This window comes from Haemorhous mexicanus, chromosome 1 (genome assembly GCF_027477595.1).
Source record: "Haemorhous mexicanus isolate bHaeMex1 chromosome 1, bHaeMex1.pri, whole genome shotgun sequence".
In the NCBI taxonomy this organism is placed as follows: domain Eukaryota; kingdom Metazoa; phylum Chordata; class Aves; order Passeriformes; family Fringillidae; genus Haemorhous; species Haemorhous mexicanus.
In genome coordinates, this window is record NC_082341.1 from 129829080 (window position 1) to 129855574 (window position 26495).

Genomic DNA, 26495 nt, shown 5'->3' on the forward strand with positions numbered 1-26495 from the left:
TCCCTTTTTTTTCCAGAAGGGAAAGAATATTATATATGTAATATATATTATTATATATTACATATATATAATGTATATTATGATATGTTACATATATAAATATATATGTGTGTATATATATATTTTTAATTCTCTTGAGAGAGAGAATAAAAGCTTCAAACATTACAACGATATTGGCTCCATTGTGTTAGTTTTTTCTTTTGCTAGTTAATTTCTCGTCCAAGTCTCATTGAAGACAATGGTTTTACAGAAAATGTGAGGCTTTCAAGGAAGACTATTTGGAATAAACAAAGATAATCTAAGAACAGGTTCCCCATTGCAAGAGATGGCAGCTGTTTAGTGCAGTTCCCGCAGGAATGGTGGGTGGCTATGGAATATTGCGCAGACATTCCCAGCGTGGGCTCGAACGCCGCTGCCGCCGCCCCCAGCGCCCCGCAGGGTCCCGGCGCTGCGGAGCCATTGCCAGGGAGGTTCCTGCCATCTAGTGGCACCCGGACGGACACACGGCGACACCGGCACCCAGACCTACTCACAGAGACAGCCAGGCTGGAGAACCCCTCTGAGACCATCGAGTCCAGCCTGGGGCCAAACACGCCCTTGTCCACTACGACCTGGCAGCAAGCGGCACGTCCCGCCTTTCCTTAAGCAGCATGGTAACTCCACCGCCTCTCTGGACAGCCCATTCCAGCTCCAGTTCTTGAAGAATTTCTTCCTAATGCCCAACCTGAACCTTCCCTGGTGCAGCTGAGGACTATGTCCCCTTGTCTTGTCGCTAGTGGCCTGGGAGAAGAGGCCGATCCTCAGCTGGCTACACCCTCCTTTCAGGGAGCTGTAGAGAGTGGCCAGGTCACCCCGAGCTTCCTCTTCTCCAGGCTTAATCCCAGGGCTGGGAAGCAGCTCCTGGACATAACCAGTCATGAATGAAAACCCAAATGTGTTCATTTCCAGCAGCAGTACCTGTTGCAAATCTCTTTCCTCTTTGATGTATTGCAAAATATTGCCTCTATTTTATCTTTAGCTGTGTTGGTAGCTCCTTGCTGATCCTTATCTTCCTTCCTTCTCTACTCCAGTCTTGTGAAAACCCACCTGGACTGCTGCATCCAGCTCTGGGGTGCTCAGCACACGAAGGACATTGACCTGTTGGACTAAGGGGAGAGGAGGACCATGAGTATTATCAGAGGGATGGAGCTCCCCTCCTACAAGGAAAACCTGAGAAGGTCATGGCTGTTCAGCCTGGAGCAGATAAGTCTCTGGGGGAGACCTTGTTGTTCCCTTCCAGCACCATAGGCAACCTACAAGAAAGCAGAAGAGGGACTTCTTACGAAAATGTGTCATGAGAGGATACGGGGGAATGGCTTCAAACCGGCAGAGGGTAAGTTTAGTTTAGATTATTAGGAATAAATTATTTGCTGTGAGGATGGTGAAGCACTGGAACAGGCTGTCCAGAGAAAACTGCAGATGCTTCATCCTTGGAGGTGTTCAAGGGCAGGCTGGAGGGAGCTTTGAGCAACCTGGTCTAATGAAAGGTGCCCCTGCACAGGGATGACAGCTGGAACTACATTAAAAAAAAATAAAAATTAAACTCCCAACCCAAACCAGTCTATGATTCTCTGACACAGGAAGGAGCCTGGCCCCGAGCGCCGCGGGTCATCAAACGCGGCTCATGGGGACAGCAGCGGTGAAGGGAGCGCAACCCGGGCCTCCCGCCCCCATGGCCGCGGCACGGACTACAGTTCCCAGCTGCCCTCGGGGCGGGCCGGTGTGGCCGTCGCAGCCGAGAGCCCCTGCGCGGGGGCTGCTGGGAGCTGTAGTAGGGGGCGGGGAGAAAATGGCGTCCAAGGTGAGCCTGGTGTTGAGGCCGGTGAAGAGTATCGTGGTCCGGTTCTGCCCTTTTGAGCCCAACGTCGAGAGCACCAGGTGAGGGGGCTGCGGGGGCGGCCCTGGTCCCGGCCCGCTCTGTCCGGGCTCCCTCTCTGTAGACGCCCCGGCGCCCTCCGTGCGCCCTTCCTGCGGCCTCCCGGGCCGCGCGTTCTGCGAGGGTGCCGCGGGTCTCCGGCGGGCGCTGGCGCTGGGCTGTGGCACCCGGGGTCATTCCCTGCTGCTGTCCCGAGGGTCCGTGCCCTGCCGTGCACCCTTGTTCAGGTGTGTGCACTCAGCTTCAGCAGAGTACTCAGCCCCGCAGTGGCTGATCTGCAGTGAGAGTAGAAATCCATTCCATGTGCTGGTAACGGGCAGGCGGGGCAACAGAGGCTCCTCTATCCCCGTAATTAATCGTTGGAGAAATTTACCGGATTGTGCTTCTCCAGCAGTGTTCTGGAGATCAGTCAATTCCAAATAATTATGGGTTCTGCACCAAACAGTTCCAAAATGCCGTTTTGCAATGACTTACAGGCACACCCACTATTAAAATGAATTTAGTAACACAGCTTAATTTAGAATATCTTTAAACTGCCAGAATAGCAGCTTAAAGTAGCTGTCACGCATTTCAGAAATCTACAGGAGACCAAAGATGTCATATAAATAAATGCTGTCTCAAACCCAAACAAGAAAACATTGGTGAGCAAATAATGCATAAAGAAAAAGGAAAATGCCTTTCCTGTTTATTTTTTTATTATTGCTACCGATCTAGCTAAAAGAAACACAGAAAGTGTATACACTGAAGTTTTGCAAAGTTCTTTGGTATGCTTTTTTACATGTTAGTATATAAGGAATATATACTGAATTTGTATTTTTGGATTTTAAGAGTGATTCTCTCATAAGAAGTACCTGTCTGAACTTAAGTTCAGACTTAAGTAAGTATTTTGTTTATACTTTGTTGCCCAGCAATATTGAGATGTGCAAATTAATTTTAGAAGTATGCTTACTTTCTGTCTACAACATACTTAATATATTTTTAATATACTTTCAGAAAATTTCTCCAAAGTATTTATCATAAAAAAATCCAAGCTACTAATACAAACTGTGAAGTGACTACTGATGTGAGACATGATGGATCTGAACCAGTTGTAGATGTTACATTTGGTAAGGAGCTTGTTTTTAAAGAAACAAAAACCTCTGGGTTTGTGTTGTTACAATGTTATTGTATTCTGTTTTATTTTTTTTTAACTGCAATTTTTTTTTCGTCTGGTCCATAACTAGATATTGAACAGCTGAGAGGAAAAAAGAAAGAGGGTGTCACTAACAGCCTGATGTCTAGATAAATGTGTTTACATGTCTCTACTGTTGTTAGATCTAATGGATCTTAGATCCAACAACTGATGACATTGGAGCTGAGTGTACTTCTGCAGTGATGTACTTATATGACTTTCAGTCAGGTACAATTCCAGGAAGGTAAATGTAGCTCTGTTTTTATATAACAATCTGTTTATTTTCCATAATTTTTTTATGTTACTTGTGGTGGAGGCATCTCAGTCATGAGAAGAGAAGGTTGAATACCTTTAGTTGCTTATGCAACTGAGTAACTGTAATCTGAAGGAACTGCTCAGATGGGTGAGGCTTTACATGTGCAGATGGACCTGCAGAATGAGGTCAACTATGTACTACAAATTTCTTGGTTTCCTTTGGGGGTATAGGGAGCAGGCAGGGAATTGGTGGTGGAGATTTCATCAGTTCTGGAAGCGTCCCAGATTGCAGGCTATGAACAGATGGCTCTAATCTGCTTTTGTCCTTTTCTCTGGCTGCATCTTCTTTCCTGCTGTGCTGTAATGGACCAATATGTCATGTAGCCCATTAAAGTTTTCATTAATACTGATTTCTGCTACTCTCTTATGTTTAAACTTCCATATTTTTAGTGAATTGGTGGAAATGTCAAAAGTGTTGAATGGTCTTTGTTTTGCTCAGGAAAGTCTACCTACTTCAATGTTAACCTTGCTTGTCTCTCTCTCCCCCATGCCTCTGTCTTTCTCATCCTTGTGATGTATTAAGACTAAAGCAGTAAAGCTCTATGTTTTTTCACAGTGTAAACCCAAACCACTTTATCTCATTAATGCCAAGACACCTCTAAACTCTTCATATTTTAAAAGCTGATTTTTCTCCAGCGAAGTGTTTGTAGCCCTTGTAGTTGGCAAAAATGGGGCGGGAACGTGGATGCCAGGCATGGTATTTCACTATATGGGTCTGGCTGTCGGTTCTGTATTTGCAAACCTTGCAAAATAATTAACTTAGGTAATATTCACCTTCTACTGCTCCCTGCCTGTTTTAAAATAACTTCTTTCAGAATTCTAGAAATCCTAGTGCTTCCTATTTTTTTTTTTTTTACATTATAACCACAGGATTGTGTGAACCAATTTTATTGTTTTGGCTGAAGAAGCACGTTAAATGAACCACTGACAACAGGCTACTAAAATGCTTAGCCATGTGTGGAAATGTGCCTTCCAATGCCTTGCTTGCCTTTTGTGAGATGACTTTGGGGGCAGAGTATGAGCCATTCTTATCAAATGTGTTCTTACTATAGTCATACCTAGACAAATGCTTCAGATTTTTCAATAATGCAATGCAGAAGTGAAAATTAAATGCATATTGTGTGCAGTTTGATATGTTTGTTTGGCAGTGGTGCATAGTCAGGTTCCTTGGTAGCTGGAGCACTTTCTAATCAGAAGGTGAGCTGTAGTTGGATTTATACGTATGAAACAACTGCACACCAGAGTAGTTGTCACTTTGTGACTTCTCAAGGTTTTCTTCATTTGTAGCTGATGGAGATCGGCTGATAATGAAGGGAGCCCACCTGACAACAGGGGAAATGTTAACAGCACTGGCATCCAGATGTAATGCAAAAGACCTTAAGGAAGAACAGAAAAGCAAGAAGAAGAATCCCTGAAGAATGGAAAACCAGCTGTGTTTGCATCAACATGGGTTAGAAACAGCAGGCTGCACAGAAGGCTTTTTCCTATGCAACAAAATCCGAGAGATGGCCAAAAGACTTTAAATGTTCCCTGCCTTCCCTTGAAGGAGAACATACTAGATCAACAGATCTTCCTACAGTAGTGGTTCAGAGTGACATAAGGTGCAGGAATGCATCTTTCTAAGCAGCTGCCTGTTGGACTAATATCACATATGTTTGCATTTCAATGTGAATAATGCAGATTAGCTATTAAATTAATACTGCAATGAAGCCAGATCTCTTTGGACATTATTTCCTACAAAATTTTTCTAAGTGTAAGGCAGAACATTTTTAGAGTGGTTATTGCTATTGTTTGAAAGCTATTAAATTTATTACATTTGAAGAAAACTTCTAAAAGTATTGACTTAGGTGAGGGACAGCAGGCTGCAAATGTAGAGTGGTTCTTGTACTGCTTTGTTTATAGTACATCTGTTGCTAAGTCCCTACCATTTTCTTCCTCTTTTTTTGAAGGAAGTGGGAAATTTGCTAAATGTAAATTTAGCTCAGCTATTAAAGTAACAAGGTTATGGGACTGTCAGCACACAGTAGAGTTACTCATCCTGCATAAAAGTAACTAAGTTTAGCTCAAGTTAGTTTTTTTGATAATTGGAGAAAAGAACTATCCTTGAAGTTCAGTTTTGTAGTGGTTTTGTCACTCACTTTTGGGATATTTCATTAACTATTTTGGAAAGATCAAAGGCAGAGCTTTATTTGGTGTTTATAGTCCCACGTCCAACCCTATTAATTAAAGTAACTGCTCAGGTGTCTCATCTGTATTGCAAAGGTCTGGGTTTTGAAGGGTCGATCTCTCCTCAGGCTGTGCAGGTGAAAGTGTCAGCTCCACATGTGTTCATGTGCATCAGTTTTGTTCATAACAAAAATGTAGTTCCAGTTTTGAGAATTGCAGGTGTGGTACTCTTGAGAGGCTTTACTTCTACCTTTTTATAATCAGATGCCTGATTTCTTTAAAATTAGTGCATGTATTTCCAAAGTTGGCAGCAGATTTAGGACACAAATCTGAAACTAGTTTTACTTTACTTTTGCCAAGATTATTAGATGGACACTGTCCATTTTGAAAGCAAGATGGTTTTAAATAGCACTGTCAAGGTAATTCTTTGCAAGTTCTTCATTAGAATGTTGAAGTCAAGGTGATGTCCTGTGTTGGAGAAGGAGAGCTGTGCTAAAGACGTTGGGTGTTTCCCATGTGTTTGCAACAAGCAGAAGAGTGAGATAAGACAATTCAATGAAATTTGGATGTGGGAACAAGAGATGTGAATAAATTTGTCTGGGATAAATACCTTCTCCGCACTGGAACCCTTTTTTTTTTTAATTAGGCCACTAGCTCTTCGGAGTGGTTTTAGAGTGTTGAGCTGCTAAACCTGCTACTGAGCTCCGTTACAGGAGAGAGGGGTTATGAGAACACCTGAAACAGAGAGGAGTTTAAATCTTGTCAAGCTAGAGGAGTACCACCGAAGAGGACCAAATTGAAATAAGAATGTTCAAAGGACAGGTTGTTTTATTGTTTTATTTTGTTTTGTTTTTCTCACAGTTTAGAATAACATCATATACCATGACTTTATCTGAAAAAGCTTTGCAGGAAAAGTGGGAATTGTTCAAGTGGAAGACCAATGCACAATTATTGTTCCTCTGGTTAATCATATATTCATATGCTCAAAAGCCCTCTTACTATACCATATCAATGATTCTTGAGGGTTTTTTTTCTTTCTTTGATAGTTTGCACATCTGTGTACAAAACTTGTGTTTTAATTTGAATTGCCTATATCCATCTTAAATAGCCGTCTATAAGTGCTTAAAGAGTCAAACAGGAGTTAAGTAATTAATTATTAATTATTAATAATAATTACATTTCTGTAGTATTTATTTTGGCCCAAGATTGGGGCTTATACTTATGCATAGAAAAGGGAAAAAAAAGAAGGTCCTAGCTAGTTTTTTATCACAAAAATGAATCCCTTCTGTTGTCAAAGAAAGGTAGTTTATTTTTTTACTTTACTAGCATGGATAGGTATCTTGCTCTGTATAAACACACACTTTTGCTAAGTGCATTCATTTTAATTCACACATGCCCAACCTTCCTGCTTAGGTTAGGCCAAAGGCCTGCCATGTTGCCATTGAGAGATCACTAACAATTCAGGGGATGAGGTATAGGCTGGTTTTGCTTTTGAGGGATCACCAACAATTCAGGGGATGAGGTTTAGGCTGATGCTGCTTTTGCTGTGGGTGCTGGGAGCTGCAGTTTGCAGTGATAAAACTCTGATATGTTCTGTGCATGAAAAAGAAGTAATGACTGGGTTTTTAATATGCAATGTGTAAAGCAAAAACCTACAGGACAGAAAAATCAAGCTAAAAATGTGCATCTTCGAGACTACAAGATACTGGAGTGATATAAACAAGCAAGATGAGCAAGAAGGCACTCCTCTGATGATTATTATGCTAATATGTAGAAAATTTCTCTCCCTGTATCGTGGAGATAAAGGTACGAATTTATTTTTCAAGTACGTTAAAGATAATCTGTAATGACTTTCTTCCCTGAGTATTTAGATAGCTTTGCTGCAAGCTGCTCCTGCACTCCCAGCTCCTGCTGCTGATTGCCTGAAACAAAGCTCTGACAGCTCCTGACATGCACAGGCCAGCACTGGGGATGTACTGGGTATTAAGGTCACTCATGCACAACAAAGCGTGTCTGGGTGAGCACTGACTTTGCATGTTGTTATTTTTTAGCCCGCTAATCTTGATTATTGTATCCCACCAAAACTGTGGGTGCTTGCCCAACTATAAAAGGAACTGGAACAGACCCTAAAAAACTAGGATTGCCTACTTGCAAATACCATGGCCACATAGGATGTCTGATAGCAGGTGATGACATTAAAATGGCTAAATCTCTAATGCCTGGAGATTTAGCAATTATTAGAATCATCTTAGATCTTTTCATTGTACAAATACCCACTTTTTAGACAATCTTATCAGTGCATAGGGGAAATAGTCTTGAAATGGATGAATATGCCATTCTGATAACACAACCTGGCTTTTAGAAAAAGATAATGGTATTTTTAGTAAAGATTTCAACTAGGAGCAGCAGTGCCAGAGAACATTGCAAGTTCTTCGCCTCTGCTTTTTTGAATTTTAAGTGACCAAGGAATTTATGTGGTATAAAGAAGCCAGAAAAACCCCTCAAAAGTTGAATATCCTGGGACTGTGTTTAACAGTTCTCAAGATGTGTGTTTTCAAGTGTATCTCCTACACATGTATACACTCCTTACAGTTTTAAGAATTGCTGGCTCACTGCCCACCTCACCAATTCCACGCACAACCAGTTTTCCTGGATGCTGGCCCTGCCTTTCCACTGAATGTCTTGGAGTCACATTGAGACCAACATATTGCCTATCAGTGATGCCTCTTCCAGATGCACTTCTCTGCCTTCTCCATCTCCTAGCCTAATAGTCTTTTTCCTTACTGGCATTGTTTGATCTCATCCAGGCTCCCCTTTTCCCCTTGGAAGGCCTAAGTCTCCTGAGCCCTTTTTGTTGTTTGCCAAGAGCAAGCAGTAGCTTCAAGCAGCCAAGGTACTCTGCTGCTGGTAGACCACTCCATGTTCTCTGCTTCCTGCTCAGCCTTGCTCTGTAGGCTGGTAACTGTTGGGATGGAGCAGCATGAACAGCTAGAGGTGGTATTTGGCTTCTGATTAACTTAACAAAAAATGGTCTTTACACTGAGCTGGTCTTCTCAGGATTTTACAAAACTAAGGATGCACCCAGGGACAGATATTAGGGGTGTGAAGGCAAAGGAGCTGCTGACCTGTTTTGATCATGACTCCTGAAGTTTCAAACTGGTACTTGACAGCAGAGGTAAGGCAAGCCTAGAGATTCTGTTTGACTTAAAGCAGTCTCCTACCTACTGGCAGTGTTAATAGCAGAGGTTAATAGCACATCAAAGGAGATCTTTGCATTGTGCTTCACTGGAAGAGGCGAGTTTGACTTGTTTCCATATGAATTAATATTTCTTTTAAGGCAAAATAGCTGGAAAAGTGGACAAGCATGTTTGTGAAGGGAATGCTTGGTCAATAGGAGCAAACCTGGGAAAGACATCCTTTGTGGACAGATTTTCACAATTCAGACTGACAGTCCCTGCAGGAAGTTCAGAGGACAGGTAGGAGGCAAAGCAGCAGGTTCCTTCCTTACTCAGGCACTACTCCTCTGTTTCTTTTGAACCCTCCACACTTTTTCAACACAGAGTCAAAGACCAGCCTTACTGTAAAAATAACATGGTTGGCATGCAAAGCCAGCAAGTTTATCCTCTCTTACACAGTTCTTGCATGGATGCATGGAATTGTCTTTTCACTTTTGGGGAATCTTGAGTGGTCCAAATCACCTGCATGAATAAAAGAAAAAATAAATCTTTTCATGGAGTTTTTGAAATATCTTTATAGATGAAGATTTATAAAACTTGATTTCAAAATCCACTGTTCAAGTGAATTTCAGAGTATTTACTGGGAATGAGAAATTTAAGGATCAGGTAATTACTTCTTTCCTTCAAACAGCTAGATCAGTATCAAGTTAAATTGCACATAAAAGAATAGGTGGCAGTCAGTACCAACAACTTTTGGCAGAAGCATAGTAACAAATTAGAGAACTGCAGTGTAATTTCCTACTTCCTTACAGATTTCTCTGATCTGGTTGTTAGATATGTACTATCAAATCTTGAGATGGAACCGGGGTTGTAAACCCAAATAGCGTGAGACTTTTCAAGTCTAGAAGAGCAAGCTGGAAAATACCTGCTTGTCCTGCATGGTAGCTTGAGATGCCAGAAGCAAGAATTTTCTTAGAAGACTTTTGAACACAAGTCATTTAGTCAACCCTATTTGCAAGCTTAGCATGTTGGCAATGGGAATGTGTTGGTAGTAAAAACTAGCTTTAGCTTCCAAAGGGCTTTCCCCAATGTTCTTCTACAGTCCATGAAAAAGGAGGCCTTGGAAGGTGAGTAAGAACTGGAAGCAAATACACTGAGCAGCAGCCCAGAGAGCCTTTCTGTTCCCACTGTGTGCAGGTGTGAGAAGGCTTGTGCTGTTTGTTGAAAAGGAACCCCCATCAACTGTGCCTCAGGTGTTCTACACCTTTTCACCCCAGGATAAAGCCCTCTGGGAGCCCTGGCCGGGTAGACAGCCTACACATATTCCTAGCACCCTACTACATGATTTTGGCCAACAAGAAGAGGAGCAATGGCAGCCCCTCTGCAGCTTTCCTGGGAAAGGTGTTGGTATCCACATCACAATGAGAAGATCCTTCCTCTGCAGAGTGTGAGTGTCAGGCTCTGCCCTTCAAATTTCTGTACTATGATGCTCTCCTCTGTGATATCCTGAGAATGAGAAGTATGGTTATAACTATAAATGAAACATTGTTTTTTTCCTAAGGTTCTCTTCACAGTGCTTGATCAATATCCTCAGTAATGGAACTCTACTTATGATATGCAATCAAGGAAAAAAGCTAAAGCTTTATATACCCTTTTAAAATCCAGTGGGAACATCTATATTGATTCCAAATTTCATAATCTAATTATTTATCATTGGTAGAAATATTTGTTTTATCATTACCTATTCCAAATAATTTTGACATTCCTTGTCCTTTCCCTTATGTCTTTATAGTTCCAGACTGCACAGAAAGGACAAAGTTGAAGTTTTATTTGTCTTTATTTACAGAGACATCATTTGGGATGACTTTTTTGTACATCTGATGTTTCTAAAAGCCATACCAGAGTATTTGTTTTCTGAAAGTCTCTTCTGTGAGCAGGTATTCCCTGCTAATGAGCTTTTGTTTTACATGGGTCAAAGGCTTTTTCAGTGGTAAAACTACAGCTATGGAAGATTTGTAGTCACCCTAATATCTTTTTTAGCATTGTAATGACTATGCTGATTATAAAATTCTGAAGATGAATAAAAATATTTTTATTCTTATATGTGGATGTTTGCTGTTCAGGGTAGATACTGCTGCTAAATAAAATGGACTTTACAGAGCTTCTGAAGTTAGCTACAAGCTCACATACCTGCAGTCACTGTGACCTGGGCTGGATCTGACATCCAATTATTTTTTGCCGGGAATGAGGAAAATGAGTCCTCTTCCAAGTCACTGCAGGCTTCTGGAGCTTTCTCTCTCATCACTGCAGCAGGCTACAGTCGGTGAGCTGTGACACCATTGCCACAGTAAACTTTGCCCTAGAAGCATTTCCCTTTCACCTTGCTTTGAACGTGCTGCTGCCAACGTGCAAGAGCCGGGCTGCGGCTGCCAGTGCGCTAATTGCATTAGAGTGATGCAGTAATGCTCTGTGGCACCAGCAGCACCACTGCGCCGGCACACGTGAGCCTGTCCACCCTGACTGCTGCCTGCCCAGGGCAGATGCAGCAGTCTCCAGATCCACAGCAAGGATTCTTTGGACCCACGCTCCATGCTGGAGAGCAATATGGCTTAGACCCAAAACCAGGTGTTTTGCACAAAGCTCGTTGATAAAACAAAGCTATGCCCAGCTCTTCCAGCTCAGAGGCAATGAAATGCTGGTATTCTGAGAGTTCTTGTGCATGTTGACATATAATGGAAAACTTGCAGGTTCGTGCGTTGTTGCTTCATAATCCCTGGCCTAGTATTGCCCAAGCAGACATCTCTTGAGTGGCAAAGCTTCCTTAGGCCAGGTAGGCAACTGTAGCACGTGTTTCATCATGCCTGCCCAGCGATGACATGGCTGGGAAGGGAAAACCACACTTGTACAACAAGGAAACAGAAACAAAACTCTGCTACCTGTGCAATTTTTCCCATCCATGCCTTGGGGGTGAGTAGCTATTATTCATAGACTGCTTTAACTTTTTTTCACAGCTAGGGATAGGCTGAAGAGTAAAATTTTGGCAGTGATGTCCAGTTTTCCTAACAATTTTTTAAGGCTTTCACAAGAGGTTATCTTATCTTAAAGAAGACTACCACTTAGAAAAGGTGGTCTATACACACAGTATGTCTGTATTCTAGAAGGAAAATTAGATCCTCCCTTACACAGTAGAGCACAGCTCTATCAGATTGGGTTCCCTCCAAGTTAAACATATGGGCAGTTTAATGAGTAAAGGTCTAGGGAAAAAGTTACGCCTCTTATGGAACCTGATTAGTGATATGTTGCAGACGAGGAGGTGGTGCTCTGCCCTGCCCAAGCAGCAGGTATTGTGACTCCAAAAGACAAAATATGGCTTAGCTTGCATGCAGGAGGTGAATCTATGGCTACGTGAAGAGAAACCTCAAACTCTGCTGGCCACAGCTCCCACGTCAGATGAAGCATCACTCCACGACGTGCACCTGCCCCAAGGAGTAGAATGAAGGTTTCTGTGCACATTGCCTTGCACTTGGTAATGAAGAGCTGTAATACCCTCCCATCCTACAAGGTGCAAGGGTTTGACTACCTCAGGAAAGCATTCACCCTGGTTAGGCTCAAGCTGCCAAGGTGGTGGTTGCTCCTAAATGTGACTACGTGCTTGCCGTGCAGCTCATTTCCTCAGAAAAATTTACACTTCTCATTGTAAATTTGATTCTCCTTTTCTTGGACAATATGTAGTTCATTGTGGAAATGAGCAAAACTTCAGAGAATTTATTCTGTCTGCACTGAAACAATGATATGTGGCACAGAGATTCAACGCTGTCCGTAGGTAGCATGTATTTGCTGCTTCTCTTTTCATATATCTAAAGAGGAGACTACACAAACACAAAAGGTCTGATTATGATGTCAGCCTCAAACCAGGCTGGAATTGAGATTTACAGGATTGAATCCCTGTGGCTCAAGCACCTCTGGATGTCTGGATATCTGAACATTTTAGTTTGCCTTCCAAAGAAGGAGCCGTATTTGGCAAATATATACTGTACTGTTGAGATACAAAGCAATGTATATTTTGTAGCTCAGGCTACTTGTGCCTTTCCCAGAAGGATACATCTCTGGCCCCTGTAGATACTTTATTTGCTACATGGACAGTTTCAGCCCTATTCTATTTCAAAGAAGTTTTTGAGATGTGGCATTGATGATACCACAGCCAGTAATCCATATCACTGGATTGATTAATTTGCAAAACATTAGAACTTTGTAAGAATTGAGTGAGATTTTTTTCACTGTATACTAACAATCTGTATTTCAGAAAAGAGAGATAAGAGTCTCTTTTCTTCTTGTGTCTTGTATGAATTTACATGCCTAGACCTGAAAAATTTGTGAGGAGAATAAATCAGACCAAATGACTTGTGGGAGGATTCAAAACTGTAGCAATGTTGAGCACCGGTGGGTAACTGGATCATCAGGTACTTCAGATCCAGGAATACTGTCTCACCACTAGATGGAAATAGTGGATTTTACATCTTCTGCTGCATTATCAGCACTTATACCTGACTACCATTTGCATATCGTAAGCCATCTGCAGGCAGCACTGCAGAAATGTGGATCCAAAATTATTTGCTAGTGTACTAGGAGTAAAGCCAAGACTTCTATTTCTAGAAATTGTCCCCGCTTTACAAGACTGAAGACTTCCTAATTCCTGTAGGATGATTCTGTTTGATCCCTAATCTAATGGCTTTTCATTTATCCTTTTCTGTAAGCAACCAGAGAACTGCAGCATGGACAGCATGGTGATTCAACTATCATGAATTAGTCAGTAAACATCACCCTAGTTTAACATTTACTCTGAAATCTCTTACACAAGACACACACAAAGTTAAATTAAAAAAAAAAAAGTGGAAGAATGTTGAAAGTCCTGTGTTTCAATATACCTACTTAATAACACAAAAAAGAAGCAATGTGACTTGCTGTCTTATGAGCAGAGGCTATAATGTTGTTTGCATATTAAAAGCAAGCATTTAGTCAGACAAGCAGAAAGTAATTAAAGACAGCTCTGTAGGGAAGGATAGTTAGAGTAATTTTAAAAAAATATCAGTTCAAACATTATCTGTTTGTTTTGTGTATAACAAATCTGACTTTCTACAAAGTCTTGAAACTTCTAGCTGCTATGTGAAGTTGTATCACAGCAAAGTGTAAAGGAAAAGGTCCTCCTTGCTCCAAAACATTTGGCTTTATGGCACTTTCTCGTATTGTGAAATGCTGGAGCCAGTACAGGACCTGCCTTGCTGTGTTCTCTAGTTTTGATACCTTCATTTCAAACTGCTTCATGAAAGTACCAGCAGAGAAGTGTAGTAACTCAAAAAAACCCTTGAGACACCAGATGTATCTTCACATTTCTCTTTTCCAGACAGGAGAAAGTAGCTATGGTTTTCATCCAGTGTGATATAAGGCCAAAAGAGGCAGAGATTGGCATAACCCTGATGTTGGAAACAAATTTTGGGGATACATTGGAATCAGGATTTTTTTTTTTTTTTTTTTTTTTTTTTTTTTTTTTTTTTTTTTTTTTTTTGTGACTTAAAAATAGCAGCTTCCTCACAGAATATGACAGTGAATCACTTGCCTGAGAGAATTTGACAAAAGACTGGTTAAATCCTCACAGGGTCTGTTGAGACAGTATATTTTGTAATGCCACTTCTGTGCCAGTGTACAGTTGTGGCAGCTGCAGCAATTTCCTTTAAGAAGTAGGAATTGCAGTTCAAGATGGACTAAAATCAAGATATCATATCTCCATTTTTCCTATGCTAAGACATGAGGTTGCATTCAGGCTTTGATTTTTCCTGAGTACTGCAAGCACCCACATTAACTCTGTATTTTGATTGATTTTGTTTGCTAAGGTGACCACTGTGTGTATGTAGAAGGTCTGTTCCCGGCTCACAGGACCTATGGATTGCTGTAGTTCAATAATATGAGGTACCAGTGGGAGTTGTTGGGAAAGCTGGCAATCAATCCCAATAAACTGCTTTGGGATGGAGATGCCTTATTGCTCTGTCTCTGTGCCATATGATGATTTTTTTGAATTAGCCTTCAAAAAAACCGTGACGTGTCATAAACAGTATATTTTAGCATTCATGGGTACCGGCAACCAGCACGCTGGACTCTGAGCACTCCGGATGGAGGTGTTCGAAGGAGCGTCGAGGCCACAACACCCCTCGGCGGGACAGCCCTGGCAGTGTCCCCCCGTTCCTGGGCATTCCCGTGCTGGACTGCAAAGAGGGGTTGCGAGTCTGTGTGTGCGAGAGTGTGAGTGTGCGTTTCCTGTGTGTGCGTGTCTATTTGTGCGTGTGAGTGTGCGAGTGTGTCTGCAGGAGTGTGAGTGCGTGTGTGAGTGTCTGTCTGTGTGTGAGTGTGTGTGTCTGTCTGTGTGCGTGAGCGTGTGTGCGGGCGGAGGGCGGGCAGTGCCGCGGCGTGCCCGCTCTTGCCACCGCCGCGGGCGGGACTCGCCGGGCGGGGGCTCGGCGGGGAAGGGGCCGGGGCGCGGCGGGAGCCCCATTGGCTCTTCCCGGCAGCACATGTTGCCGGCCCGGCTATAAAGGCGGCCGCGCTGCAGCCCGTCCTTCTGCCTTCGCGTTTCTACAGGGACGCCATCAGCTCCAGTGCCGCCGCCATGGCCATCGACGCGTTTTTGGGTAAATGGTGCCTCGTCTCCAGCGAGGGCTTCGAGGAGTACATGAAGGAGCTGGGTAAGAAGCCGCCGGCTCCCCGCCCCCGAGAGGGAGGGATGGATGCCGGGATGCCGCCCCGGGAATGTGTTGTCGCTGCCGGCCGGCGAGGCTCTGTCCAAGGTCCGCGGAGAACGTGGTCTCGGAGCCGGCCCCGAGGGTGGGATGCAGCCCGGCCGAGAGCCGCGGGTGGGCGGCGGCTGCGGGGATGATGCCGGGATTCTCCGGGATGCAGCGCCGGGGGCTCCGCGCCCTCTCGGCTCCGGGAACGGAGCGCTGGCCGGCAGCAGACCTTTCCTGGCGGGAGAGCTGCCTCCTCAGGCTCCGGGTCCTAAAGATGTCAGCGACCCTTTTTGCATCGTAATGCCGGTGCCTGTGAGGCAGGTGCCGGCACCAGCAGGCAGCTTCCCGCCGCACAGCGCTGCGCCCTGCCCGCCGCCTCCCTCCGCAGCGGCCAGGATTAGCAGCTGGTGCCGGCAGCCCGGCTGCGATTAGGCCGGTTCGCCCCTCCCTCAGCGCTAATGCCCCGGGCAGGGAGCCGGGGCTGCCCGGGGGGGGCTGCCCGAGGGGGGGCTCGGCGCTGCCCCGGCCCCGAGGGGCTCCGCACGGCTGCGCCGGGGCCCGGCTGGGTCACCCCGCCTGGGGCGGCCGCACACAGACCTGCTGAGCCGGGGCTGCCTCCCCGCGGAGTCACCTTGGGTGTCTCCTCCCGAGAAAGCCAAACTGGATCAGCTGCTGTGGGTAACCGGCAGCCGGGTGCCCTGCCGGAGGCTGTTTGCCTGTTTTCTTCTGTGGGTAGTCACACCTTTATCTCAGGGGGATGGTCCTGGCTTGTTATCCCTGCGTCCAGGCTGCCCTACATTTTGTAACGTGAAGTTACCGGATGAAGAACACACCTAACAGACCGGGAGCGTCATCTGCAAGCTCTGATTTACCACTTTCCTGTGAGCATCCTGGCTGACAGGTGATAGATACCTGGCAGTGTCTATATGGCCCAAGAGCTATTATTTTATGCAGTTTATTCACAGATGAAAGCCATGATATTTTCTCAAGAGGCAGAAGATGTAGGCTTATCCTTAGAGGGAGAAGAAGGAATTTAGGTCTTGCGTTCTTCATGTAAAATACAAAGAGCATCACTGCATTTACGCTCTGCAGACAGTGGTGGCTGTAATTACACTTTGGGAGGCCTGTCAGTATGTGATAGGTATGATATGAGAAAGCCTTTTGGACTGAACTCTTTGGGAGACTTTGGAGGAAATTCAAGAATTTTAAGCTCGGCTTGGTTGAGCCATGGATTAGGATGCCTTGGTGCCTTGATGTCCAATGGCCAGACCTAGGCGTGTGCCAAGTTGCAACTTCAAAGTAGAAATTAGGTGCTGCAACTGCAGAGCACCTCCCATGTGTAGGCAGCACCAGACTGTTGTTTGGTTTTAGACTGAAATCATAAACCCAGTAACTCTTCATTTTACATTTACCATTTAGGCAATTAAATTTATACCAAGTCACATTTTAGGAGCCAGTCATTTACTGGATTTCACCCTTGCTGGCTACCTGTGAAACTCTCTGCCTTTGATCCTATTGATGCACCATAAATGAGACCATGCAGATTCTGCTCATTCTGTGCAAAAGAACATTTGAGGACAAAGAAGTTGGAATTTCACTTCTTGCCATATGGAAGACATGCAGCTCATCTCTGTTTAGTTGGATCCCAAGCTGTAGCTGATGAAATAACTCCCTGATTACTCTGGCCTGGACTACAGCAACAGAATGTGTGTGGAGGTTACTGTGGCAATAATTTCCAGTTCTGATCAGAAAAGCTGGACTGAGGATAACTGGTTTTTCTCTGTGAACTCAAGCTTAAGGATCAATCCTGGAATCTCATTTGAGTCTGGTGAAGCAGTGTCTGGAAAGTACTTAATTTCCCTCTCAAGGACACAGCCCTTACCTCCACATACCAGGGGAGTGCTGTGCTGATACTTGACAGCATTCTTTAACTACACCAGTTGCAGAGCCCAGGCACTCACTGCCTTGGTGGTACTTTTTGCCCCATATCAATTCATGGTTCAGATATGCACTTACCAGTTGGATGGAGTCACGTTTGTTGCTTGCTGCTCTCTTATTTGTATTTTCATCCTTCAGAGCAAAAAGATTCAAGCAAACTTTGCAAACATTGCATGCAGGGGCTGAAGCAGGGTGAATCTGAAGAGTTTTGAGGGCTGCTGTCTCCAGATCATGAATTTTCAGCTACATGCAAATTGCTCATTTCTCCATTTCTCTATCTTTTGCATGTGTGTGTAAGCACTATTTTTTATGATAATGATTTTCTAATTCACAACTCCATACTTTGTAAACAGGGTGTAAAATATGAAATTTAATTAAAAATGGCATGTTTGCAATGGTGTACAAATTAATGGAAGGGTATTTATTCAGTTTGAATAAAGTGAATTAATTTACAATAAAAATAATTTGTAGACTTTTTAAAGTGTTCAGAATTTGAAGAGAATAATTTTATTTTAGTTTAAAATTTTGTATTTGTTTTTCTTTTTGCTATTAATTTCTGTTTGAAAAAAAAAAATCAGTGCTGAGTTGTGGGATACCTAGAAATCCTCTAGAGGGCAAAATAAATTTAACTTTAGCTCTTGGAGGAAACAAAAGAGTAACTGCAAATAAGCTTTTTTCCTTCCTCATCTGTGGAAAATTTAAAACATCCTCTTTCTTTGTGGCTCTAGAGCTTTGATTCTCAAGTGTACTTAAGTGCCTAATTAAATGGGAATTAGGTACTTGAATTCTTGTGTGGCCCTAAGCCTCAGGGTTTAACTGACTTTGTGACACTCTGTGCCTCGCAGGTGTGGGTATGGCCATGAGAAAAATGGGAAGCATGGCCAAACCAGACGTTTACATTATTCAGGATGGGGACACGATCACCGTGAAAACAGAAAGCACCTTCAAAACTTCACAGTTCAGCTTCAAGCTTGGTGAGAAATTTGAGGAAAATACATTAGATGGCAGGAAAACTCAGGTCAGTATACTAGACTTTCTGATGAAAAAAGGCAATTCTTTGGGTGTTTTACAGAGGGAGATGCTATTTTAAAATCAACTTTGACATCCACACTAACAGTGTTTTATTCAATGAGCAGTTTTCTCTGTAAGTCTCGTTGAAATATATTTTTTTTGACATGGATTAAGCAAATTCCAAAGAGGGAGAGTGCTGAAATCAATAGTCTTGTGTATTTTGCTGTTTTCATTTTGTAGCAGAAGCATTTTTTTTAGTAAATCTAACAGACCTCTAAATCCCTGTTAAAGCCAAATGCCACTTCATTTGAAGCCTGTGGAAAAAAAAATGCCATTGATGTTTAATCAGAGGCAATTCAGCCCTAGGGTTAACCTTTCTGCTCTGTCTCATATTTGCATAACAAGAGAGCCTGGTTCAGTGTGGGGTGGGATCATGGACAGCAAGGTAACCATGTGAATTACAGGCACTGAACTCCAGTTTTAGAAGGCAGAGTTTCTCCTTGCACCTAGAAGTGAGAATATTTATCCCAAAGGAGGGGAAAAGCAAAGGATATATCTCCTTTCCTCCTGTGAGTGCTCTCTGTTTATCACTCCCCTCCCTCCAGCTACACACTTCCAGTTCATCTATTACTGCAAGATCAGATAAATGCTACACAAAAGCTCAAAGCCCATGTAACAAAGAGATGAACAGAGAACATCTTCTGCTCCTGTTAATTGAAATTGTGGATGCTGTCAAAGGTTTGTCTGATGCAGAAATGTGTCAGAGCAGTGAGTGAATGAGCAGCGAGTTAGTTACTGTAAGAAGAGGATTGATAAAATGTTTAAGATAATTTCCAGCATTGTAGTTGTCAATGATAAAATTATTATTGAGTGAGCTGGGGTGGGAATCTTTCATTTGGAATAAGGGGTTGAAGAGCCTCAGTGCTTTCCCCGAATGTCATGAGCAAAATATTGATGGTCAGGTTCTTCTTTCAGACCCTTGTCAGCTTAAAAGATGATGGGTCATTGATTCAAGAGCAGGAATGGGATGGCAAGAAGACCACAATAACAAGGAAGCTAGTGGATGGACAGTTGGTGGTGGTGAGTTCAGTCCTACTTTCTGATCCCCAGGTGCTGCTGGTTGGTAGCCTGAAATGTAATTCCTAACGTGTCTTTTTTCCCTGCTGGTCTGCACTGAGAGGTAAATTAATAAATCCATCTCTTTATCTTCTAGGAGTGTGACATGAATGGTGTCAAGTGTGTTAGAGTCTACCAGAAGGCATGAGGACATCTTCAGGTTCAGTAGGAACTTGCTGCAAACAACTCAGTTCACTGGACAGAGCTCCTTTTCACTCCATATTTTCCTTTTCCCTGTTTTCTAGTATTTCAATGGACTGAGTAGCTGAGTGCAATTCTTTTTAATGGCCGTGATGTAACTATTATGTAACTATTCTGAACTTAGGCTATTAAATAAAATTGTTGAATATATGAAGTGGAAACATTGTTACTAGTGGAATTTTAAGTGAGGTTTCAAAAAAACCCGTTTTGGTTTTGGGCTCTACTACAATCTGCCTTCAGCACAAAACAAGCCAATATATCACAAACATTCCTACTTTCTAAGATAGTAAAATTTGAAATTGGAACAACTCCACAGCCCAAACTTTGAATGTTTTTTCTAACTTCCATATTACAAAGTAACTAGAATTGTGTGGGTATAAATATGAGATAAGCTAAATTGGTGTTTAAATAGAGGAATGGATTTTCAGGGTTAGTTTGGGGTTTCTTTGGTTTCAAACCCATTGTTTCTTCATATATAATACCCACAGTCTTCTTAATCTCAAGATATACCAGTAAGCCAATGAACATGATAAATTTAAGCAAGCACATACACACTTTCTTGAAAGGAAGCCTTATTTTAAGAAGACTTTTCCTAGCAAAACTCTTATTCCATGTCTAGTAACATTCTAAAAATTCTTAACCAAAATTGCTGAAATACTGCCTAAAACCTAAAGCCTCATTTTTATTTTTTTTTTAACTTGTTTGAGACACCTAGCAATGGAGTATATATGCTTTGAAGTGCCATAATAAATAATCAGAAATATCAGTGTCTTGACTCTTACTTTTATATTGGTTGGGAAACAGAGCCTATAATGCTATTATTCTGCCAAAGAGATGTCAGATGAGATAAAAATTTAAAAGGTTTAGGTGAATTTCTGTGATACCAGTGATAAAAGTGAAACCATTTGGTGTCAGGAAGGTTTCCATGAATTCAGGAGCCTTGGGGATCATGCAATTGCACAGGTCCTGTTTTCTGTATCTGTCATTGCAGAATCAATTTTTACTTCTGAGATTTTAGCTGCTCATTGCATGTATCATATTTCTGAGCTTACTCAAATAGAAAATCTGTTATGTTGTGTTCATTCTGTGAACCATGGAAAGTGACTTTTCCCATAATCTCAGACCATTTATGTGTTTCATAATTTTATGACTACTTACAATGTCATCCCCTTTACCTCTGTTATCTGAAAGCATTTCTCCCTGGAGAATATTTCTTGCAATTTCTTTCTGTGGCTCCTTTTTGGGTTGTCCTTTTTCACATTATCTTCTAGTAGTATTTTTCCTCATTTTAATATGAACCCTAAAGACAGAGGGCGCAGTCTTACACAGACATTAGAAATAGAAGGAATCTACCCACAGAAGTAATATGGAAAACAAACCAATCTGATAAGGGACCTGCTAAATTTTAGATCAGAAATACTCTAAACAGCATCAGGCATGATATGAAAATCCTGCCTCCCCTCCTAAAGAGACAGTGTTGCTGCTCTCAACTGGGCATTAAGCCTTCTATGAGGTCACTGGTCTATCACTTAGCCCTGCTTTGTTTACTCCTGATCCTGGGTAGTGTTAATTGTTTATCTTTCATTTGAATGGAAAAACAGTCCAATGTCTTTTCTAGGACATCCGTTTTGATTACAATGAGATCACTTCTTGTGAAACAAAAGGCAGAAGAGTGTCTTTTTAGAGTGATTTCCTTTGGAAACAAGGCTTATAAAGTCTGTGTATCTGTGCTCTCCAAATTCAGCCATGTGAAGTACAGGCTAAAGGTCCCAAAGATAACTATTCTTCCACAAATGTCATGAAAATAGGTGGCCTGATGAAGGAGATGGACCACTGAAGTACCTTGATGGTGGAAAGACTGCACGTGGAAGTGACACTTTGACATTAAATGGAAGTAAAACATTATGAGAGCTCTTGGCAGACAAAAGTTATCTTAGGCACAGAAGCTGACCAATGATAAGAGGCAGATCAAGAGGAAACTGGAATTCTTTAGAGCTAATTCTCCAGAACTACTTAGTCTCACATATTTATTTGCTTTATTTTGATGTTAGCCTCAGTTGCCAGCAACTTCAATGTAAGTGTACTGTGACCCAGAACTACCATATATACAACCTGCTTGTGTTAGATTAGACCTACTAAAAATGATGATTGTTCTATAGTACTGCAAGCTAAGATTTATAATGCTCAGGACTTGAAAATATATTTAGTTTCCAGTTTCCTCCTATTATTTATTATACTAGAAAAAAGCTTCACTCTTTTTGAGTTTATATACACAATATTCCCATCAGTGCAAAATAACCAATTGTCCTGACATTTGAATAACTGTAGTTCACTGTATCACATATGAAGGCAGAAAATAAGACTTCTGAGTAGAACTGAAAAATAAGAAGTTGTGCATTATCCAGCCAGGACTGCTTTGTAATGCTAAAGAAATTAATGAGGAGACAAGTTTTGTTGAGACATTTTAGTGCATGGTTTTTTTAAATACTTTGGATGGATGAAAGAATCATGTTTAGCAAACGAAACTGCAGGCAGAACTTGTTCAAAGAGAAGCAGTTTCCATGTCCAACACACATTCATTTAAAGTTATGAGCATTGTCCAGTTTATATCTTTAAATCTCACTGGCTTCTCAAATTGGTGTAGTTCTGCTGTTTACAAGGAAGAGGCTGCTGTTGATGTGTTTGTTTGTTTGTTGATGAGTGGGTGGGGAGGTGGAGTTTCTTGATAGTGAAGTGGGATAAAGGAGTAGAAAATGAAGTTGTTGAGTAATTTAGATCTGATATTCCACCACATTAGGGAAGTCTCTTGTTTGAGCTTTCCAGGAACACTAATGAAATGGCACTGTGCTCTGTGGAGTGTGTACTGGCTCTGTATAATGCTCAGACTATTAAGGATTTTCCTGTTATGGTTTGGTATTATGATTTATTTCAGAATTGTTATCCTACTCTGCCTGCAATCTCTGCAATTAACACCGGCCTTTCCTCTTCCTCTCCCCTTCCTACCTCACACATGCCCTCCAGATCAAAGTTTTTTAATAAACAAAGTCCATGGTAGGAAACATCTCAGGTTTCTGAGAATATGGTTCGACTGATAGCTGTCAGCTGTCCAGAAAAAAAAGAGTGCTTATTTCTTCAGGTGTGAAGATCAAGTGTAGGAAGACAGTTTTGCTCTGCCATTGGCCACTTGGGCTATATTAACTGAGACTCAAAGATCTGAAAAGCAAATTAATCATTGAATAGACACTCTTTTTTTTTTTTTTCAGGTTAAGACTTAAAAATCTAGTATTGCATAAACCACCTTTTCTACTTCTACATAATATTATGTCCTATGAATTCTGTTGCTTCATAAAGCAGTCCATTCAAAGTAACTCTTATTAAGGTCAAATGCTGACAAATAAGTGCCCTGTAAATATTTCTCAGGGTCCTAAGAGAGACGTGGGTCTCTGCCCAGCAGCCCCATTTCAGCTCAGCCTGGGGTGTCAGTCTGTGCCTGAGCTGGTTATCAGAGGATAAGTCTCCAGCTCAGATATCTTCAGATTCTACACATAAAAATTCATGCTTAAAACTAATTTCTATGAAGGAACTGCCATATTTCTTTTTATTCTACATAAAATGGATTAACAAAAATAAAAGCAGTAATGCAGACCAGTTCCACTCAGACCTTTGCTGGTGATTCCTTCCCTGCCTGAGTATGTGCTGGCACCATGAGTGGATTAGAAATCTTTGCACTGTGTTGATTATTTGTGATTGTAGGGGGAAAAAAAACCCAGTGTGAGAGTAGGTAGGAACAACTTAACATATATTAATTATTCTTTGATGCCTAATTTCAGTCCCATTGTTCAGCCCTGAGAGGATTTAGCACTATTTTCTTAGGTTTTGGAGAAAATCCAGCATCTGTGTAAACACATTTTTGTCCCATGGTTCTTCCAGCTTTGGCTTTTCAGCCCTTGCACATCAAATTAAGTTTTTGTTGACACTTCCCAGAATGGTTTTACTTCATACTATTATTTCAGAGGAAAAGGAAACACTATGGGAGACCCTGCTCCCAAGAGTGAATTTGGTTTCCTTTCCAGCAAAAATGTTTTCAAAATCAATTCCCTCTCCCAGGTGGTCCTAATTATAGTCTGAAGATATTAACACATGAAGTTCATTAGAGTTTCAGAAGAAATGTAAAATTTCTGCAACACATGCAACCTAGAACCAGTTTTGTTATGTCCTACAAAAATCTGCTGAATCTCAATTAGTATTGTTGACACTTTAAAATAGATAACATGTTTGTCATTAATCACAGATGTGTACTCTGAAATTAAATACCAGAAGACAAATATCCCAGTCTGAGCACCATGCATACCACTTATCTAGGACTGGACTTTTTGTTGCCCCAGGCAGAGCATCTGCTTCCCTTGGGAATTTCTGCTTGGAATCATCGAGTCTGCCTTCAGAAAAGGTGTTACCTAAGGGTGAGCTCATTGTGCAGTGCAAGTGTCCAACAGAAAATGGAGTGCAATTTTAAAGCTGGGAAGGCAGTGGGTTTCTGCTGCATACCCCAGGGGCATTCGTGTTCTGTGGCTTGAATGTCTGTGGTGGGGTCTTCTGGGGCCTGTGATAAAGTCCTGTATGGTGATCAGCAAATTCAAAAGCATCCAGAGAAGGACAGCCTGCATGGCTTGACCTCCAGGGAAACCTTGAACTGAGATCAGAGAGTCCATGACAGGGAGTTTCTGGAAACTCCTAGAGTACCAAGGCTCCTTGGGTACATGCTAAGTTCAGCTGAAGGCAACTCGGACTGACTCTTCACTCTAGAAATTATGGCCAGGCCTCATTATGGCAATTTAATTCTTTAAGTGGCAGTAGAGTATACCAGGAGGAATTATTTCTGTTTTGTTGTGAAGTGTAATTAAGGCAAAATATTAATACTATCTTTTAAACTGCGTAAGGCAGTGTCTGATACTGGGATTTGCTCTGAGTGCTTTGTTTTGTCTCATCTCGTTCTCCTAAACTGCCTTGCTTTGTCCAGACCTAAATAAATAAAGTTCAGAAAATGAGACATTTCTATTCTTTGATGTTTATATGTTTCTGTTGGTGAGATGCAGAATGAAAATGCAAGGTGCATTTCTCTGCTGGGGCTATTGTTTGAATAGCTGTATTCTTTTTGCCCACTGCATGGAATATGGTCCTGCTGTAAAGGGCTTGCTTAACTGTTGGCTGCTCTTCTGAAGCTGTGCAGAGCAAAGGAAGCCAATTGAATAGAACAGACATCACAGACGCCTCAGTGCCTCAACATCCTCATTTCTCCTTCCCCTGTTGTTAGCACAACACAGCCCATGCTCATCTGAGCCTAAGCATTATCCTTCTGTATGCTCACTTTCCTCATAAAGATTATTCTTTTTTTCCTATTTAAAAAAAAAGATTACCAGGTCACTCAGACTCTAGTTCTGAATATCCAGCTGTTGTGGAAAAGTGGAACAGACTTTAAGAAAGATAAGAATTAACATGTGCATCTTGTCCAGTCTCCATATTTTTATTTTTTTTTAAGCTCGTTTTCTTCGCTCTGTTTTTCAGCACCAAGAGTAGGACAAAAACTCAGTGCACAACTTTCCACTCCTACTACATGCAATGTTATCTGTGGCAGCCATCCTGAAAGCCTGATTTTAAAGCAGTAAATGTCTAAGCAATATTAGCCAGAGATTTAATTGTTTCCACATGCTCTTTGCTCTTATGCTTGTGCTGAAGTGGTTTCAAGCAGAATTTTCTGCAGTATTTAATCAGCATAGTCGTGACCCAAGAAAGCAGACAGATGTGTTTACCCAAAAAGTCAATCTCTGCTGAATATATTTTTTCAAATAGTGACAGTGCTACTAATTTCTGAATGTAATTTGTGATAATCAAATGAAGTAAACAACTTCATCTGAAAAGATCTGTTTCCTTTATTAATCTGTCAGCTAAAGCTCCACGGACCTGCACAAATTTCATCATATCTGGATGGAACTGGACCTTGAGTTTCAAGCTGGAATGCAAAAATTTACAGCTTAATTTTTGATTTCTGCCTTGTTGCTATCTTAATTTGCAGGGTTCTGAGATTTTCCCTCACGTTTAGATCTGCTCCCAGTTAGTCACATCTGTCAAATACACATTACTTTGGGAAGTTACTCAATTATATCCTTACTCTGTGATCAATGTTTAAGACACAGTCATAGGTCTGCAGAGGAGAAGGGAGGAACAATTCAAACCAAACATACTTTGATATAATATGACCAAAATAATAAGTCTGTGAAGAAAGGTCTCCCCTGAGATTCTTCTGTTACAGAAAACACAAATCTGAAAAATTACCTATTCTAGGAAAATGAAGTGTACCAAACCTTTAGGAATGTTTAAAACATCTTAGCTAAAGCTGTGAAAACTCAGGTCATCACCCATAGCTCTAATTCATGTAGATAGTGCCTTATTTGGATGTGGCTAGTATCCCTCCTTGTGATTCAGAACACTGTCTGTGTGAGAGGTTGTCCAGACTTCTACTGGAATTTCCCTTTCCCCAGCTGATAATCCTTTTGGTCAGCAGTGTCTTTATTCCACTGTAATTGACTATTTTCTTAGAGACAAAATATTTTTTTTTTCTCTATTCAGTGAGATTTCTCTGGTTGTGCTGTTCTCAAGTCTTTACATTTCAGGAGATGGTTTGCACTCTTACATGATTTCTTGCATAGATTTTA

The 26495-nt window shown here is 41.8% G+C and overlaps 2 protein-coding genes across 2 annotated transcripts; both read left to right on the top strand.

The window, feature by feature from the left end:
- Positions 1-1788: 1788 nt before the first annotated feature.
- Positions 1789-5110, top strand: MRPL53 (mitochondrial ribosomal protein L53). Its single transcript, XM_059862910.1, has 3 exons — positions 1789-1917; positions 2909-3021; positions 4689-5110. The coding sequence occupies exons 1-3, from the start codon at positions 1829-1831 to the stop codon at positions 4814-4816; spliced, it is 330 nt and encodes a 109-aa protein (XP_059718893.1). The 5' UTR covers positions 1789-1828; the 3' UTR covers positions 4817-5110.
- Positions 5111-14907: 9797 nt separating this feature from the next.
- On the top strand, positions 14908-20551 carry LOC132326797 (fatty acid-binding protein 5). Its single transcript, XM_059845511.1, has 5 exons — positions 14908-15037; positions 15142-15477; positions 18303-18475; positions 19444-19548; positions 19682-20551. The coding sequence occupies exons 1-5, from the start codon at positions 14908-14910 to the stop codon at positions 19730-19732; spliced, it is 795 nt and encodes a 264-aa protein (XP_059701494.1). The 3' UTR covers positions 19733-20551.
- The last annotated feature ends 5944 nt before the right edge of the window (positions 20552-26495 follow it).

Bases quoted from the DNA above. Each gene is read 5' to 3' on its own strand.
- MRPL53 (XM_059862910.1), top strand. From the start codon at position 1,829: ATGGCGTCCAAGGTGAGCCTGGTGTTGAGGCCGGTGAAGAGTATCGTG. The intron at 1,918-2,908 runs GTGAGGGGGCTG...ATATACTTTCAG, and splicing joins CCCAACGTCGAGAGCACCAG to AAAATTTCTCCAAAGTATTT. The intron at 3,022-4,688 runs GTAAGGAGCTTG...CTTCATTTGTAG, and splicing joins AGTTGTAGATGTTACATTTG to CTGATGGAGATCGGCTGATA.
- LOC132326797 (XM_059845511.1), top strand. From the start codon at position 14,908: ATGGAGGTGTTCGAAGGAGCGTCGAGGCCACAACACCCCTCGGCGGGA. The intron at 18,476-19,443 runs GTCAGTATACTA...TTCTTCTTTCAG, and splicing joins TAGATGGCAGGAAAACTCAG to ACCCTTGTCAGCTTAAAAGA. The intron at 19,549-19,681 runs GTGAGTTCAGTC...TTTATCTTCTAG, and splicing joins TGGATGGACAGTTGGTGGTG to GAGTGTGACATGAATGGTGT.